General features: G+C 49.3%; 1 protein-coding gene and 2 long non-coding RNA genes across 4 annotated transcripts in view; 1 reads left to right on the forward strand and 2 right to left on the reverse strand.

Moving 5' to 3' along the window:
* CYS1 (cystin 1) overlaps positions 1-13,139 on the reverse strand; it is a 24,322-nt gene extending 11,183 nt beyond the window's left edge. Inside the window, exon 1 of the mRNA XM_074341653.1 lies at positions 12,762-13,139. Within this exon, the coding sequence (XP_074197754.1) occupies positions 12,762-13,097 (336 nt within the window). The 5' untranslated portion in view covers positions 13,098-13,139. The remainder of the gene's footprint in view (positions 1-12,761) is intronic.
* LOC141573460 (uncharacterized) overlaps positions 12,129-17,110 on the forward strand; it is a 7,931-nt gene continuing 2,949 nt past the window's right edge. The window contains exons 1-2 of the long non-coding RNA XR_012499211.1: positions 12,129-12,471; positions 16,215-16,344. This is a non-coding gene — a long non-coding RNA (uncharacterized LOC141573460). The remainder of the gene's footprint in view (positions 12,472-16,214; positions 16,345-17,110) is intronic.
* Positions 16,300-17,110, reverse strand: part of LOC105076031 (uncharacterized) — a 23,797-nt gene continuing 22,986 nt past the window's right edge. For both annotated transcript variants that reach the window (XR_012499210.1, XR_012499209.1), the window contains one exon: positions 16,300-16,597. This is a non-coding gene — a long non-coding RNA (uncharacterized LOC105076031). The remainder of the gene's footprint in view (positions 16,598-17,110) is intronic.

Here is a 17,110-nt window from a genome sequence, read left to right on the forward strand (position 1 = left end):
AGATACTTGATGTTATCTTTTTTAAAATAAAATTTTACTTTCTACCTGCTTGTTTCTGCATGAAACAATATACTTGAAATACACATTGTGTTTGTCAGTCTTCCTAAACTCTCTTATTAGTCTTAATAACTTATTTATAGATTCTTTTTGGACTTCCTTTGCTCCTGCTCACATTATCTGGAAATAATAGCCATTTGGTTTCTCCCTTTCTGGTCCTTATGCATTTTCCCCCGAGCCCTTCTGCACTGGCTAGGACTTCCAGTACTATCTTGAAAAGAAATTATGATAACAGGCATTTTTGTCTTATTCCTGAATGGAAACAGAAGGTTCCCGTTGTTTCAAAAGTAATTCTAGGTCTGCTGTGGCCTCTTCTCAAGCTCTCAGGATTGAGATCCTTTATCAGATCCTAGTCTCTCTGTGCTGTGTGCAGGTCATTTCCTCAGCTCTGTCTTCCAGGGCACTGATCCTGTCTTCACCTCTCTCTAATCTCCTGTTAACCATCAGCATCTTTAATTTTGTTTATTGTATTTTCCATTTCTACAAGTTCTATTTGGCTCCTTCTAAAACATCCTGGGCCACTTTCTAGAGGTCCTTGTCCTTTACAGGTATTTCCCTTAAACAAAATAAACATAGTTGATCATAATCTGTATCTGGGAATCCAAATAACTGAAGTCTTCATTGGTCTACTTTTGTTGTCTATTGTTTTAGTTTTCACTTGGTTCTCTGGGTGGTTGGTGATTTTTTTATTGTTTGATGCTCATTATCCTTGAAAACTCTCTGTGATTGTTCTCTGAGACCTGGGATGAACAGGACTTCTCCAGAGAGGACATGCATTTGCTTTGTCCAGGCACCAGGGGGCACTCCTGGTCTGGGACCACTTGAAATTAAATCCATGCGTTCAGGTATTGTGGACCACCTAGGTGATGGGAACTGGGGCTGCAAACCTAAGAGGCAGCTAGATGGAGGCTTTTCTACCCTCCTGCACTGTTCTGTGCGGTGACACCTTTCCTTGCAGTCTCCCGAGGGTCTTGGATTTATGAGGCGGGATCTCCTACTTCCCTTCCCTACTGCCTTACTTCCATCAGGCCCTAAATTCTGTTCCCTTCAGTCTTGGACACCATCAGACCCAAAGCTCAAGGTCACCTGGGGCAAATGCAGCCCAATGTCTCATCTACCTCTCTGGATTTTGCCTTTCTTAGACCTGGGCTGATAATTCCTCACTATCTCATCAGCTACTTAGCACTTGAATGACATCCTGACCACATTAATTTTATCCAGTATATTAAGTTGTTTTCAGCAGAGGGGTTTGTCTCATAACCTTCCTCACCGTGATCCCCAGGTAAGGCACGTGAGGGCATTGTGGATGCTGGTCTTGGACCCATGAAGCTGAGCAAGGCCACAGCCCAGCCGGATGCCACCCTACCTTGTGCACAAGACCCCCCACTGGCACAAGCAGAGCCCTAGAGGATAGAGTGCAGCTGTCCAGAACCCAGTCTTCAAGGAGCTCACAGCTCATGGGGAGAGATAGAAAAATGAAATGCAATGCCATGTAATAAATTCTATAACTGAGTTATAAAGTGCTGGGAGAGCCAGTGGGAGGGAAAACCAACTCTGAGTAGAAAAAACATCATCGGAGGCTGCCAAGAAGAGTGACAACAGTGACACTTAAGCTGGAGTTCTGAAAGATTAGAGGTTTACCAGGTGGAAAGGAGTGGAAGGGCACATCAGTAAGGAACAGCACATGCAAATGCACAGAGTCGTCAAAGAAGTATTTATTTATCAACTGCTACAAGCCCTGCCATGTGCCGTGTTCTATTACCCATAGAGGATAGGATCCCTGGCCAGAGCAGCTCACAGCTGGGCAGGAAAAACTGGCACGACGACACTACTGGAGAAGAACCCAGGGTCAGACCCTGTGGCATGAGCTACAAGTGCTGCAGGTCATCAGACACCGTGGTTAAGACGACAAATCAAACCCACACGCCTGCTTCTCGCTTTCACCCCAAATCCTTGGGAATGACAGAAGAGGTCATGAGCAAACAAACAAACAAAACAAACCCCACGAATCTCTAACAGTACTGCAGAACCAGAGAGTAGGAGGGGGGATGATGGAAGACAGTCTGGGCTAGATTGATGGAGGAGACCACAGCCCCCAACACACACATGAGGGGACTGCTGGACAGAGCAGCAGCTTTGGGGCTCCAAGTTCAGAGGTGATGGATGCTGGAGCAGTAGAAGGCCTTGGGGCAAGGGTCAGAGAGGAGGGACATGCTTGTGCGAAGGGCAGGGCAGGGAGGCGTGTCCCCCAGGCTGGGGCAGGAGCGGCAGGGTAGCATGGGTGGCCGCTGACACCAGGAAGCAGAGGAAACTTCCCAGGCCACTGACGATGGCCACACCCCCCAGGAGCACATCGTGACCCTCCTCCAGGACAAGTGGAGGCAGGAACCCAACTCATCCATTCAAAGAATTAAACCTGAGAAAAGAGTTATCAGAGAAGACTAAAATGACTTTAAAAGGAGAATGATTCATAACCTCAGCCAAACACGAATAAGCTGTTGTGAAGAATAACCAGCTAAAGATTTTGGAAATGACACATACGATGGAAGAAAGTAAAATCTCAGTAGATGGTCTGAGTAGTAAACTAGACACAGCTGAAGAGAAAATCAATTACCTGGAAGATCAAAGTAAGAGATCCTCTCTGGAAGCAACACAAAAAGACAAAGAAATGGGAGAACATCAGACTTTGACACAATTTGAAAACCGACTATACTTCATAAAAATAAACAAAAATAAAGTTATCTCAGGTTAAAAAAAAAGAAATGGGAGAGAGAAAATACAAATCCTAAATAAACTATTCATCAATAGTCTTATTCTGACTTATTCTGCAGGCACTGGGGAGGGTTAAATGTTTGGTTTTTTCCTTTTACTAGTAGAGCAACATAAACTTTCCCATCGTGCTCCCTCCGCACAGAACCCTACGCTGCCAGTAGACAGGATCGGGCTTTTGCCCCCAGAGGAAGCTGCTTGCATTCTCTCAAAATCCTCTTTTAAAGTCTCCCTCCATCCTCCAATTCTGAGGCTTAGTCCCAGGGATTAATCAATCACTGGGTGTTTACTCAACACCCCGGTGTGCCCAGTGCTGCGTCAGCTGCCATGGGGACACACACCCTCTGCTCTCAAGGGGCAATGTCACTAGAGCAGTAGGTCTCAGACACACTAACAATCAGCAAAATAACAGGAGCCCAGAGTCAGGGGCTATAAACATCTGTGTAGCCGCAGAGGGGTGGCGGGATGACAGTCCTGAGCGAGAATTCTGAAAAGGACAGATTGAGCTCTGCCCCAGCAGCGGTGTGATTCTGGGCAGCGTCCCTAACCTTTCTATGGAGCAGTTTTCTCATCTGCAAAACAAGTTTACTGTGAGATTTTGAACATGATTACCAAATGCTTGGCACTTAATAAGTATTCACTAAGTATCAGCTATTGTCATTCCTGTCACATGCCATGTTATATGCTCTGCTGTCTCTAATAACCTGTGAACATTAGTTAATCCTCCCCAACAAGACTTTTTTACCCCCCAAGTTTACCAGTCCCAAGCTGGGCACATAAAAAACACGAAATAGTTCCTGAATTGAACTGAATGTCAAGTTGACGGGTAGCTATAACCTTGGGTTTATCTATATAACAGTTGGCATAACAGAGTAAAAATAGCATAACACGGAAAAGGGTTCAGATATCAGTTCTGCCATTTAATAAAGATGTGCCTTTGGGTGAGCTGCAAGGCTCTGTGAGCCTGGGTTTATGCATCTGTGTAACAGGGACTTGGCCTTCAGGGCTGCAGTGAGATTATCTATCTGTCTGTCTGTCTGATCCTTAATATAATGCCTGTTGTGTAAGTGACCAGTAAACACCACTGTGGACATCTGAACCAACGTCTGGTCCAGAGCAGCCTCTGACACAGCCCTGCTGGAAGGCAACCCGCAGGCATAAAGGCGAGAGCCCAGGGAAGGTCTTGGTCTTCGAGGCATGAGGGATTCCAGAACATCACTTTCTTCCCTGAGAAACCAGTTCTGCTGTGTTTCTAGGGAAGCATTAGTGAGTGGTGGTAAACAAAAGCAAGCCGACCCTGGGTGTCCTGCCACACAAGCCCTGCGGGGTGGGCTGTGGAAGCCAGCCAGCTGCTGCGATGCTTGCACACGCTGGCTGCTCAGCAAAGCAGGGCCTCGTCCCAAGGACGCCCGCAGAGCTGGCGGGGGCTGCTGGCGGCTGGTGGCCCTGCGGCGGGGAGTCAGTATTCAGGGCATCCTTCTGTGAATACTCACAGCGCCTTTGGGGAGTGTGAAGATGAAGAGGAGATGACTCCCAGGTCAGCAAGGAGTGTGCATGGGGCAGAGGGACAGAAAGTGGGCATGGGGGATGAAGGCAGGAGAGGAGGGCCAGTCACACGCACACATACGTGTCCACACACACTCACCTCCACCGCATCCTGAAGCAGCCCGTTCCAGCTCGGGCAGCTCAGACTACCTGACAATTCTTTTTAATTTCTTTTTATTTAAAAGAAAATTAATTGTGGTAAGAATACACATAACCTAAAATGTACCATCTTAACCATTTTTAAGCATACAATTTGGTATTAAGTACATTCATGTTGTGCAAGCAATCTCACAAACTCTTTTCATCTTGCAAGACTGAATTTCTGCCCCCATTAAACAAGTCTCACCCCCGAGCCCCAGGCAGCCATCGTTCTCCTTTGTGTTCTACGAAACCTGCTCCTTTAGACACCTCACCTGAGTGGAATCTACAATGTTTGTCCACCTTTGTCTGGCTTATTTCACTCAGCGTAACTCCCTCAAGGTTCATCCATGTTGTAGCCTGTGTCAGAGTTTCCTTCCTCTTCAAAGCTGAATAATATTCCACTGTATGTATATACCGTGTTTTGTTTATCCATTCATCTGTCAAGGGACACTTGGGTTGCTTCCACTTTTTGGCTATTGTGAACAATGCTCCTATAGACACAGGGGCACAGATTTCTCTCTGAGATTCTGCTTTTAATTCTCTTGGGGACACAGGGAAGTTCTCTCATGTTATATCGACACCAACGTGCCTCCCTGTAGTTTTCAGTCACTGGGCGTGGTTATAGTCTCAGAGGTAACATAGAAGAAAAGTAATACTTTTATTACCCGACCATCCTCCAGCTATTTTTTATGAAGTCATCCAGTAGGGACGCTAGTTCCCTCTTGTGTGTTTCTGCTGGAACCAGCTTTTGCTATCACCTGCTGGGGCTTTTTCTTTCATCACCAGATTTTGTAAGTGTTGTTGCAGATTTTGTAAGTGTTGTTACAGATACAGTTTCTCCCATCAGGAGGGCAACTGAGTGGAAGAGCACAAGATTGGACTCAAACATTTGCATAATCAGCCCGGTTTCCACTTCTGTGCGCTGCTCTGCTCACTACTACCGGGGACAGGCTGCATCACGTCCACCTCGTACGTGGACTGTACACCCAAAAGCCACATTCAAACGGAAAGCCATGCTCTCTCTTTTATAATTTCCCTGATGGCTCAGTTCTATCTTTCATTTTTTTTTTTTACCTGTGTTTCCATGCCTGCGACTTGAATATGTGGTCCTTCCTCTCGTCAATTTGTTTAAGTCTTTAACTTGACTTTCTCAGATGCAAAATGCGTTAGACACCCTCCTAGGAATACAGCCTGCTGAAGCTGCGCATGGGAGCTTGGATGAAAAGCAAAGACACAGCAGCCCCTGGTGGCCGCCCCCTGCCTAGTGCAGACACAGCTCCCGCCACCAGCCAGCTGGCCGCCAGCCTGCCTGCCTCTCAGGGTCTGCAGGACAGACACCTGGACCCTGGGGAGGCCCCGGCGCCTGGGCTGGGGCCGTGGGAACCCGGCCGAGCTCAGGGTGAGCGTGTGACCTGTCATCACTCGAGATCCTAGGGAGGCTTTGAAAAACCACATCACAGCTGAATGAGAAGCAGAAAACACACGAAGGATTGAATAAGATGATTTTTCAAAGGCTCCTCTGACTCTTAAAACTAGGAGTTTTTGAGAAAAGTAACTATCAGCAGTTAATTTTTAGAAAATCCACAAGTAACAAGAAATTACATGGACACAACGTTTTATCACCTCATAAAGCACGTTCGTGTGCATTTTCCCACGGCAGCCAGATTCTTGTGCCCGAGGCAGATGGCCTGGCATGGATCCTGGCCCTGCCAGGGACTTGGGCAGTCACCCTGCTGGGCCCCCAAGGCCTTGGATGTAAATGAGAAGGTAGCCTGGGCGCTCTCTGAGGTCCCTCCAGCTCCAGCAACCTGTGATTCTCCCACTGCAGTGGGATCTGAACTGGTGGCCTTGGGCTGGGGGCTGCCTCCGCGCTGGTGATGGCTGCTGGCATTTAGGTGCATAAGAACCTCGGTCTGCACAGACCACTGCTGACCCTCATCACCAGAGTCCAGCTCAGCCTCATCCTGGGCCCTGTGGGAACTCAAAGCTCCTGTGCCAGGAAAGCCCCCGCCCACGTCTCTCCAGGCAGCATCTCTCCAGGCAGTGACGCCCGGTCCACTTCCCCACACCCCACACTCAGCAGCAGTCCCTGAGGCCTGGCATCAGGCTAGGTGCTGGGAGCCTCTGCTTCGACCACGGACAGAGCCAGCGTCCCGGAACCACGGAGGGAGGGAGCCCTGTGAGGTCACACCTCCTACCCCACCTGCAGGCAAATGCATGGAGCACTCTGAAATCTCACTGTTTCTGTGCATCTCCCAAGAGTCCTCCTCCTGCTCCTGGTGTTCTCCAGGGCTCCAGCTCAGGACTCCCCTCCAGCCACGCGCGTGCTCTCCCCCTGTTGCCCCCCTAGATGCTAAGGCTCAGAGTTCCACACCAGCTCCAACCGGTTCCTACAGTGGATGTGAGTTTCTGACAGCCCATGGAACTTGTCTGTCTCACATCCCAAAACCAACCTGCACAACACAGCATCAGTATCAACTCCACTACATCAGCAAGAAACCTTGGCGCCTTTCTAGAAACTCACCTTCCCTTGTTACCACACCCAGCGTACCTCGCCTTCTCCCACCTCCCTTGCCTGGATTTCTGCAGCGTCTCCCACCTGGGCACCCCGCTCCCTGCGTGGTCCCCTCTCATGCCCCTCCCTCCTGCCACCACTTGTCTTTCTAAACACCGGCTGGGGCGGAGACACGAGGAATCCATCAGTGGGCGTCTGGAGAAGGGAACTAAGGAAAGGTGGGGACAGGGAGGAAGGGAAGCTGTCCTTTAAGTGTACTTCTTACAATTTTCCTCATGTGCATGTATATTACCTATTCTGATTTTTTAAATAAAAATGTAAAAATGAAAAACACAGAAAACTTCTACTTGCTCCCCACTGCCCACAGGATAAAGTTCAACCCCTCAGCCCAGAAGGTTGTGAAATCGTGATGCAGACCAATCTCGTTGCTTTTTGCATCCGTCCACCATCACCTTGCTGCCCAAACATTACGGAAGGCACACTGTTCTCCTGAAGCACATTTGTCCCTCTGGGGTTTTCCACATGCTGCTCGCTCTGGATGGGATGCTCCCTCCTTTATCAACCGCTGGAAAACTACTGATCCTTTAGAACCAACTCAGATGTCAGGTGTTCTCAGATAGGAAGACTTCTGCCTCGGCTGGGGTTCTTCACCTCCTCCTCCCACTTACTCCACTGCACGATGAATGATGAGTGCTCGTTTACACCAGCCTCCCCAACACAGGATGAGACTTCAGGTGTCAGCACTATGTTTACTCTTTAGTGTGTCCTAGGTCGATCAAATATCGCTTACTGCCACTTAAATGTGTGTTCTTTGCTGTAGATCTGAATAGAGACAGATGTAACTGTCTTCCAAATAGTGGCTTTTTTTTTCCCCCCAGAAAGTCCATTGTATTATCCACCACTTTCAAATCCCTGTGGTAGATCTGCTTTTCAGCCATGTAATCATTCTGACTGCCTGTTTTCCCCTTCGCATCCCACAGCAGGTATGAGCCAGGATCACTGTGAAGCCCTGGCTGATGATAACAGGCAAAAAAGAGTGACCCCCACCCTCCTTTGCTAGAGCCAAATGGAACCTTTGCAAAAATGGTGGACAATGGATTCCTTCAGGCTAAGGAGAAGACAGATAATGAACTTCCCTTGATCTTGAGTGACTTGGATTTATTAGGCAGAGGAGGGGGAAAGTCTGCATTATCACCTGTTAGTAAAAATACTGAATTTATGTAGACTGGATTGGACCAAATTTCCTCTTTAAAGGTGTCCTTGAATTTCACTAGCATGTGTAATCCCCGAAACTTCTTTTATCTAGCCCATTCTATGACTGCGATTTTATGGTTAATTCAGTACCCTTAACAGAGTCATATTTATGGCTCCCCACCTACCACTGCACTGTAAAAAGAACCTTCCTAAAAGTGCTGGCCACTCTCCAGTTCTCCATCAACTCTGGCCCACCAGGATTCCCCCACTGCTCCACGGAAGGGGCTCTGACCAAGGGCGCCAGGGGCCTCCAGGTCATCACACCCACCGGACAGCTCTCAGGCTTCATCTCGCGTGTCCATCAAGCAGCATTTACAAGAGCTGGCCACTTCCTCCTTCTTCACATGCTTTCCTCCCTTGGCTTCCAGACCCCACATCCTCTTGGTTTTCTTCCCCTTTACAGGCTGTCCCCTCATCGTCTCTACCCCTGAACAAGGTCACACACGCAAACACCCAGAGCAGAGCCTGGCACGCCGTCAGTGGGATAGTTACGTGTTAGCGGGCATCATCATTACTGGTGATCTGATCTAATCGCCACCCTCCTATGTTCTAAGGACTCCCCAGAGCATTAACTCCAAACCCAACCTCTCCCCTGAAGGCCAAACTCTTGTAAAGGTCCTTTCACCTGACAGCTCTACAGAGATGTCTAACACGCATCTCAGACGTAACATATTCAAAACCAAGTTCCTGATTAACAATACCCCACACCTGCCCCTTCCCCATTTCCCATCTCATTTAACGGCAACTATATCCTTCTAGCTGCTCAAGCCAAACACTCTGGGGTCTACTTTGACTCCTTTCCCACACACCCCACAGCTAATCCACTGGTAAATTGGCTGTCTCTATCTGTAATCCAGGTCCATAAGCCAACCAGCCCTCACCACTTCCCTCACTAGCATCCTGGTCCACACCAATCCCTCTTCTCACCTGGATGACTGCAGAAGCATCCCAACTCTGCTCCCAGCTTTGGCCCCGCCACCCCATCCCAGTCGGTCTTCAACATGGCAGCCAGGGTGAGCTGTAACACCAACCAGATCGTGTCATCCGCTGTTCAAAGCCCTCCAGCATTTTTCACCTCATTCAAAGTAAAAGCCAGGGCCTTACGGTGGCCACAAGGCTCGCCACGCTCTGCCCAGGCATCAGGCCACTGCCCTGTCTCCCACGGCTCTGCCCTGCTCCCTCCACTCCGGCCACACTGCCCAGCTCACGGCTCTGTCAGCACAACCTCCAGGCTCCACCCCAGGGCCTCCGACTCACTGACCCCTCGTGCCCACAGAAGCACCGCTGGCCCTAGCCTTCTTCACGTCTTTGCCCAGACACCTCCTCCTCAGTAACACCTGGGTTATCACTGATTTAAAATGACAACCCGGGCCTGCTTCTGCTCTCCCAACCCCTGTTGCTTTTTTGCTCTTTATATTTTATTTTGTGCACTGTTGGACCTACATGACCAGGATCTTAGCAGAGGTTTTGTCTGTTTGGTTTACTGATGTATAACCAGCATCTGGAACAGAACCTGTCCCACGTAGGTGCTCAAAAGTATACGTTGAATGGATAGATCAATATGAGACTGAACGTTTTTCTAATCAAGAGTCCACTGATTGGCAGAGATACTGCTGCATTTAAAAAAATCACAGTTTGATTAAATAACTTAATGAAAGACAAATCCAAGCCCTTAACTTTTTACACATAGTTTTCCCACCCTAAATAGTTTTCAGTTTCAAAATCCCACTAAAATACTGTTGATTTTAAAGTTCCACTGACTTTGGGAAAGGAATTCTGCCTTGGGCACCTAAGACTGCATAGGCACAAGTTGAAAATTAATCCAGAACAGTGATAGGAGACGGTTTAGTGAATTACAGTACATGAACTTGATGGAAACTTTCACGTTCATTAAAGTCATAATTAAGAATATTATGCAGCAACATGAAAAGCTGCTTGTGAGACAGTTTAAGTACAGAAGTTCAAGACAGGATGTTATAATTCGGTGACACGTGTCTTAAAGAGAACAAAAGAAATGAAAGCAGCTCTGAGACCCACATACTCACTTAAAATATTAGCTGCAATTATTTTTGAACATAGTCAAGTGTAATACATAATATTCAGAATCAGAGATCATAACAGACAGAGCAGATGATTCAGAGATACACATAATCAGTCCCTAAGAAATTCTAATCAACAGTGGTTAAAATTTTTAAATGTGCGTATTTAAAGGGGTAATTTCACTTGAGTCTGATATTCTCTTAGGAAAAATACCTCTCCCCTCCAACATGTTAGATAGTTATGAACCTAAGGAAGGTTTTCTTCCTTCCTTCCTAAAGAAATTTAAAACAGTGTTATCTATATGCTCAGTCAGGCTTTTTCTCTGTCCTTGGGAACATCATTTCTAACATTCTGAAGAAGGGCCAACTTCTACTTATACGTTTCGATATTGATTCATCAAAATCCCAATTTTTTTGTGAGCCCGAGGTGTCTTGTTAACTAAGAGTCTTGTAAAACATGCAACTGACAGAGACTCAATTCAAGGATGTAATCTATAAAGCAAAGAAGCATAAACCCCACACCTGGCCATACAGGCAGTTAACCTGCTGGCCCACGAACTTTACAGCCAGGACTCCAAGAGACTTTAGTCTTTTTACTTTGTCTCCCCAGACCTGAAAAAAAATGAACTGGACTCAAGCTTCCTTACAGCTCTAATAATCTAGGATTCTAGGATTCATTCAGGAAACATTTGCGGTACAGAAGATACATACAGTCCACATCCAAAACAGCAACCACATCTGGCTGATTTTACCTCCTCATCTTTCTCGACTCCATCTCCCCCTCAGTCCCAGTCCTCTCACTGCACTGCTTCACTCGGGACCTGCTCATCTGGACCACTGAAGTAGTCCCCAGTTGGTCATCTTGCCCCTAGTCTTACTCTGCCAAGTTCATCCTCCCATGGCTGTTGGCCCAACCTTCCTAAAACACAAAATGTCACTCCCCTAATCCTTCAAAGATACCCATGGCTTTTATGGTAAAGTCCAAACTCCTTAGCATCGAGCTCCTAGCATGCATGTCCGTAGCATCTCTAGCACCTAGAGTGAAGCCAGGCACACAACAGATGCTCAAACAATACCTGAGAAATGACTGAAAGAAGGAGAAAGGCAGCCCCTGCTCCCTAGGAGTCCCTATGTCACCCAGCCAATCAGTGTGGGGGGATCCAGTCTTTGTTTTCTCCTGATTTTTGTTTCTGAAGTTGCCAAAACACTTGAAAACTGAAAACTAAGAGATTGCTTCCATGCTACCTCAGAATTTCCTCTGAATTTCTCAACTGTTTATCCATGTTTAGGGTTATGTAACTGAACACTGATGTAATCTTAAAGGAATCTTGTTATATAATTCGGTCCCACTTGCTGCTCACTTGGAGAGGGTAGCAGGCGATGGGCGGGAGGACACAGGAGGAAGGCTCTGCACTGTTTGGGTTGGACCAGTCCTTTCCACCCCCCTCCCTTCCCCGCCACCTCACTGAGGAGCTTCCAGGATTCTACTGCTTGGTGGCTGCCCCAGAAGACACTTCCCTCAGGTCCCCAGCAGTTGTTAAGCAAAGCCTGTGGGACTCCAGGGAAGGGAGGACTGCCTTGGACATCCTCCTCAAGCCCAGGAGCTGATATTGAAGATCTTGCTCATTCAGTTCTGCTGGAGTAAAGACTGTTGCCAAACGAGAGTGCTCATTTTTATTGTTTTTCTATAACAGCAGGGATGTTATTACAAGTGTTCTGGAAGAGAGAAGAGGGAAGCCAAAAAGAGATCGCATAGTATCTTAAAAATAGCCAGTAGTATGCGAATTGCTTGACCACAAGGCAGAGATCCTGACGGGTCTGACTCGCGGGGACTTTGTAACCACTGTTTGGCTACCAGTCCCACCTCTTAGCACCCTCCTCCAACAGTGTCTGAGGGAATGGCCAAGGGGCAGGTACCTGAGAGCCAGGTAGCACCCCTGGCCAGCTCCCACCTATGCTGGAAGGAGCCACAGTTTCAAAAGGAATAAAAGGCGAGCTCTGGCCAGAAGAAAGCCCGAGAGACGCATTTCTGCCCAGGGATGTCTGTCCCCCTGCCCTTGAAGGCTGCTCTCAGCACCCACATCCCCCCACCCCCAACCGGAGGCAGTTAGACCTGCACCCAGAGGACGCAGGGAGGGAGAAAATCAGAGGGTGAGTTCGCGCAGGAGAGGCCGCGCGACCAGCTGGGTTCGGGGACAGCGAGACGGGGGGGGGGGGCGGGTGACACACAGGGCACCGGGCAGGCCGGGGGAGCCTGGCAGGGACTGGAGGCGGTCGGAGGAAGGCAGCGAGCAGCGCGAGAGCCGCGGGACGCTGGCGGGGCTGGGGGCAGGGCGGGGGCTCCGCAGACACGGTGCGCGGGGTGCGGGCCGGCGGGGAGGGCGCTCCGGGGCAGGAGCCGGCTCGGCGGCCCCAACGGCTCCGCGGGCTCCGACACTCACCGGGCTCCCGGCGCCGGCTGCGGGTCGGGGCCGCGCCGGGCCTCGCGGGGTCAGCTCCCCGGGGCCCCAGGCCGCCGACTCGGCCAGCAGCTGGTCCAGCAGGCGCAAGGTTTCGTCCCCGCCGTCGGGGGGCGCCGCGGGGCCGGGGCCGGCCGCCTCCTCTGCCGCCTCCGCCGCCGCCTCCCGGTCCTCCTCCCGGGCCGCCGCCGCCGCCGCCGCCGAGCCTGGCGGCCCGGTCCCGCCCTCTGGGGCTGCCCCACCGGGCCCCGCTGGGCGGCTGTCAGGGCTGCGCAGCCGCCTCAGCGCGCGGCCGCTCCGGCTGCTGCCGCTGCCCATGGCGCGCCCGCCGAGCAGGCCCGCCGCACGGCGGGAGCTCGGCCCGGGGGCGGGGACGCGGGAGGGGGCGCGGCCGGGCGCCGGGTGCGGACCTGGGCGGCGGGGGGAAGTCGAGGGGAGACGAGATCCCGGCTCTGGGATGCGGTTAGGGGCGGGGATGCGAACCCGGGCCTGAGGGAGGGGCGAAGCCACGGGAGCGGGAAGCGCAGGCCCTGGTGTCGGGGTGGGGGAACGAGACCCCGGGGTAGGGCAGCGTGGGAGGGGGCGGAGGGGGCGGCGGGGGCTGGAGGACGAGATCCCGCGGCGGCGACCCGGGTACTGACCCCGGCCTGGAGCCGGGGCGAGATCGGGGATGAGGGCTCTGGGGAAGCGGGCGGCCAGGGGCGGGGGCGCGGACCCTCGGCTGTGGGAAGTGGGGCGGGCAGCGAGAGCTGGGCGCGGGGTCACTGGATGGGGGGCGATGGCACTCGGCGCTGCGCCCGCTCCTATTCCGTCTCCTCCCCTCTTCCCGCCTCCTGTCCCGCCCCTCCTTGGGGGTCCTCGCTCCCCGACCCTCCGGGTCCTGCTGCCTGGAAGAACCGAAAACACTGGGGCTCCTACAGGTCCTCGGGAGAACTCGGGTTGCGCTTTTTGTTCTTTCATATAAAGCACGCCCAAGGCCAGCACCCCCAGACAGGCCTAAGTGGGGTGATGTCTGCGGAGATGACTGCACAGCCCGGCCCTCTCCGAGTTTACAGGGCGGTGGGGAGTCACCTCTCCGAGACTCCTATTCCTCAGATGTGAAGTTGGAGGAAGGGGCCAGACGGTAGAAACACTTTTGCGGACGGAGTAAGATAATGAAGGTGCAGGGCCTCGCACTCTTAAATTTTTGCCTTCTCTCCCCAGCAGTGACAGACCTCAGACAGGACATAAGGAGGAGGGGAGCGATGATTCTTCTGACCGGAATGCCCCCTCCAGCCTGTCCACGAGGCAGCCGGCATTGGGCAGTGAAGGGCCCTGGGCTTCCCTTCCTTCTGCTCTGCCCTAAAGGAGATCTGGCGCCGGAAGGCCAGGCCTCATTAAAAACCGTCATCAAAAACGGAACCACTTTGGGGAAAGAGAAAATTTAAAAGGAGACAGGGAAAGCATTCTCTTCCTCTAAGGAAAAAGCCGATAGGTGCTGATCATTATTAATTCTAGCTTTTGGTGAATGGATAAAAAGGAAAGAAAGAAAAATGCTCATTATGTTTAAGCAGAGCAATCCCCGAATAAGAACAAGAAACAGGCCAAAGCTAATTGAAACCTAGTGGCGTTATTGTTGGTCGCGCTTGCATTTTATTTAAGACTTGGTTTCTCTCACTCCCTCAAAACCTAACCCTTGCAAAGGAGGACACTTCAAATATCCAGGGTTTAACTCACATATCTTGACATTAACCCAAATCCAGGCAGGATTGCAGAATAATTGTTAAAATGAAATTTTGGTTAAACTTTCCCATCCATAGACTTGAAATTTTACTATTTTATTACTTCAGGAGTAGGCATTAAAAACTTTATGCCTGGGGGGAGGGTATAGTTCAAATGGTAGAGCACATGCTTAGCATGCATGAGGTCCTGGGTTCAATCCCCAGTACCTCTTCTAAAAATAAATAAATAAACCCAATTACTTCCCTCCCCCCTCAAAAACAAAACAAAACAAAAAACAAAACTGAAAACCTTTATGCCTAAGAAAATGGAATAAATCTGGGATTCAAGTCCATATCCATTTGTATTATTATCAAGAGACCAGAGAAATATTTATAACTTTTCTTCCTTTTTTATTTTTTTGACATGCTGTCTTAACCATCCAGATGTAGAATATGGGCCAGATACATTATTTGATGTCATTTGGGTGTTCTGAGTCCACAGATGTGTCCAATTTGGAAGCTGTTGATATAAGCTTTCTCTTTAAGAAAACAAATCTCATCTTGAAATTCTTTAAGCCTGGGGAAAAAATCTTCAGATGGGAAAAGACATTTTTCCTGTACTAAGTTCAACTAAGTTTAATCATTTAAAGCAAAACATGTTTTACTTCTGCCTAAGTAGAGTCTAGTCATGTGACTCATAGTTTAAATATATCCAGAGCTCCCTGTGTTCACCTCCCAGGGCAATTGATCTCTCTGACCGCTCTTGATTCCAATCATGTTTCCCCAGACTTGTCTGACTCGCTTGGCTTCAGTGAGCGGAACTGCCAAAGCCTGTATTCTTTCCACTCTGGGAATGTGTTTAAAATCAGCTACATTTAGAGACCTGGCTTCCATCTCTTCGTGTGAAAAACCCAGATTGATTCTATTAGAAGCTTCCCATAACAACTGAACAACCTAAGCTTTCCCACATGACCAAATGCCGCCTGAGATCATCTCTAGAAATAAACAAAAATCTCTTTGTCTCAAAGGGTTGGCAAAGTCCTGGGAATATTGGAACATTGAAAGTGGGGTCTGATCCCTCTTCAGGAAGCATCCTGGCAGCCATACCTCTCCAGCTAAAGGACTTCATTATTCAGTGATTGTGGTGGTGGCTGGTGAGGGGAGTGGAGGGTGAAGCCCAGCTTGGGAATTGGCTGCTTAACCCCTGGAAAATAAGAATATCCTTGCAATGAAGAAATTAAACTTTGGGAGAGAACTGCAACTGCAGTTGTTGATACTTCTGGCAGAAGATGTGTTCTGAGTGATGTTTTCCTTGGCAACAGGGCTAGCCTGGCAACTGGGGTTGAAGCAGTTCCTCTCCTCACCTCTGCACGAGGACCACCCCCGTTGCAGTTGGGCTGCCAACCCCCTCCCCCTTTCAAAGACCGACTCAAATGCCCATCTTCAGGGACCCTCCAGATCTCCACTCCCTGCTCAGAACCTCTATAATTTCCCACCGTTTCCAACGAATCACTAGCTATTACGTAGGAGAGAGAGATGGTAGAGGTGCAGTCATTAGGAATATGCAGAAGGATAGTGTTTATATTCAGATGAGAAATGAGACAGCGTTTGAAACACAGGTAAGCCATGTTTCTATTTTTAATGCTTAGTAACTTGAGACAGCCACAGTGCTATCCATTATTGCTGATACATTTCGACAGCAGTATCTTATACAATTGCTATTGTCTTCTTGCAGAGCTCCAAGCTTTTGCATTGGATTTCTTGGCTTCATCCCTGAGAGAGGTGGAGGAAGAGTCAACAGCATTCATTAAGGACTGTTAATGAATTACAGAACTCCTTTGTAAGATTTAACTCAGAAATATATCGTAAGTCCTCAGAGTTGGCATGTTTACATCATGATTGATTTGGCCCATTCTGTAACATGGTAAAAAATTCTGACATGTGCAGTAAAACATGGATGACTTATACCCTATTTGAATAAAAGATGGAAAGCGGGCTTTGTGACGCAGACTTTCCGTGAGTTGATCAGTACTCAGTGCTTAAAGAGACACGTACGGGCGTCTGGTTCAAAATGACAGATCAGGCAGAGTTTGCTTCTCTTGTTTTTTGCAACTCCCCCTGAAATTAAGATATTGAAGTTTTTTTAAAAAAAAAAGTTCAGAAAGGGAAAAAGGGACAGGGAAGGAGTTATAAAGGGGAGAGAAAATCACAAGAGATTTCAACACACGTCTGGAAGATGGGAAGCTGATAGTAGAAAGTGGCCAGATGAAACACGAAGAGAAATTACAACCTAAGATACGATGTCAGAGGCTAGAGAGGAAACGGGAGTCAGCCTTCTAACAGACGAGGCTCTGGGACTTGGTCAGCAGGTATGACCAAAGGTGGGAACAGGGAGTAGGAATATAAACCAAAGGACTGATTAAAGGTCTTCACAGGGACAGTGCATCGTCCCCTACCCCACCCCATTCATGGGTAACAAAAAAGGACCAGGTTGCTGATGTGGCTTCCTCTGCTACTGTGTGAATAAGACTTTTTCTGCCAAGTTTTCACCTGGAGTGGGGAGCTGTAGGGGGCAGGGTGTTTAGTAAGGGCAGGAAGCTGGCCACTTTGGAATTGGGCTCCTCTGGGTTC

This window comes from Camelus bactrianus, chromosome 15 (genome assembly GCF_048773025.1).
Source record: "Camelus bactrianus isolate YW-2024 breed Bactrian camel chromosome 15, ASM4877302v1, whole genome shotgun sequence".
Classification (NCBI taxonomy): Eukaryota; Metazoa; Chordata; class Mammalia; order Artiodactyla; family Camelidae; genus Camelus; species Camelus bactrianus.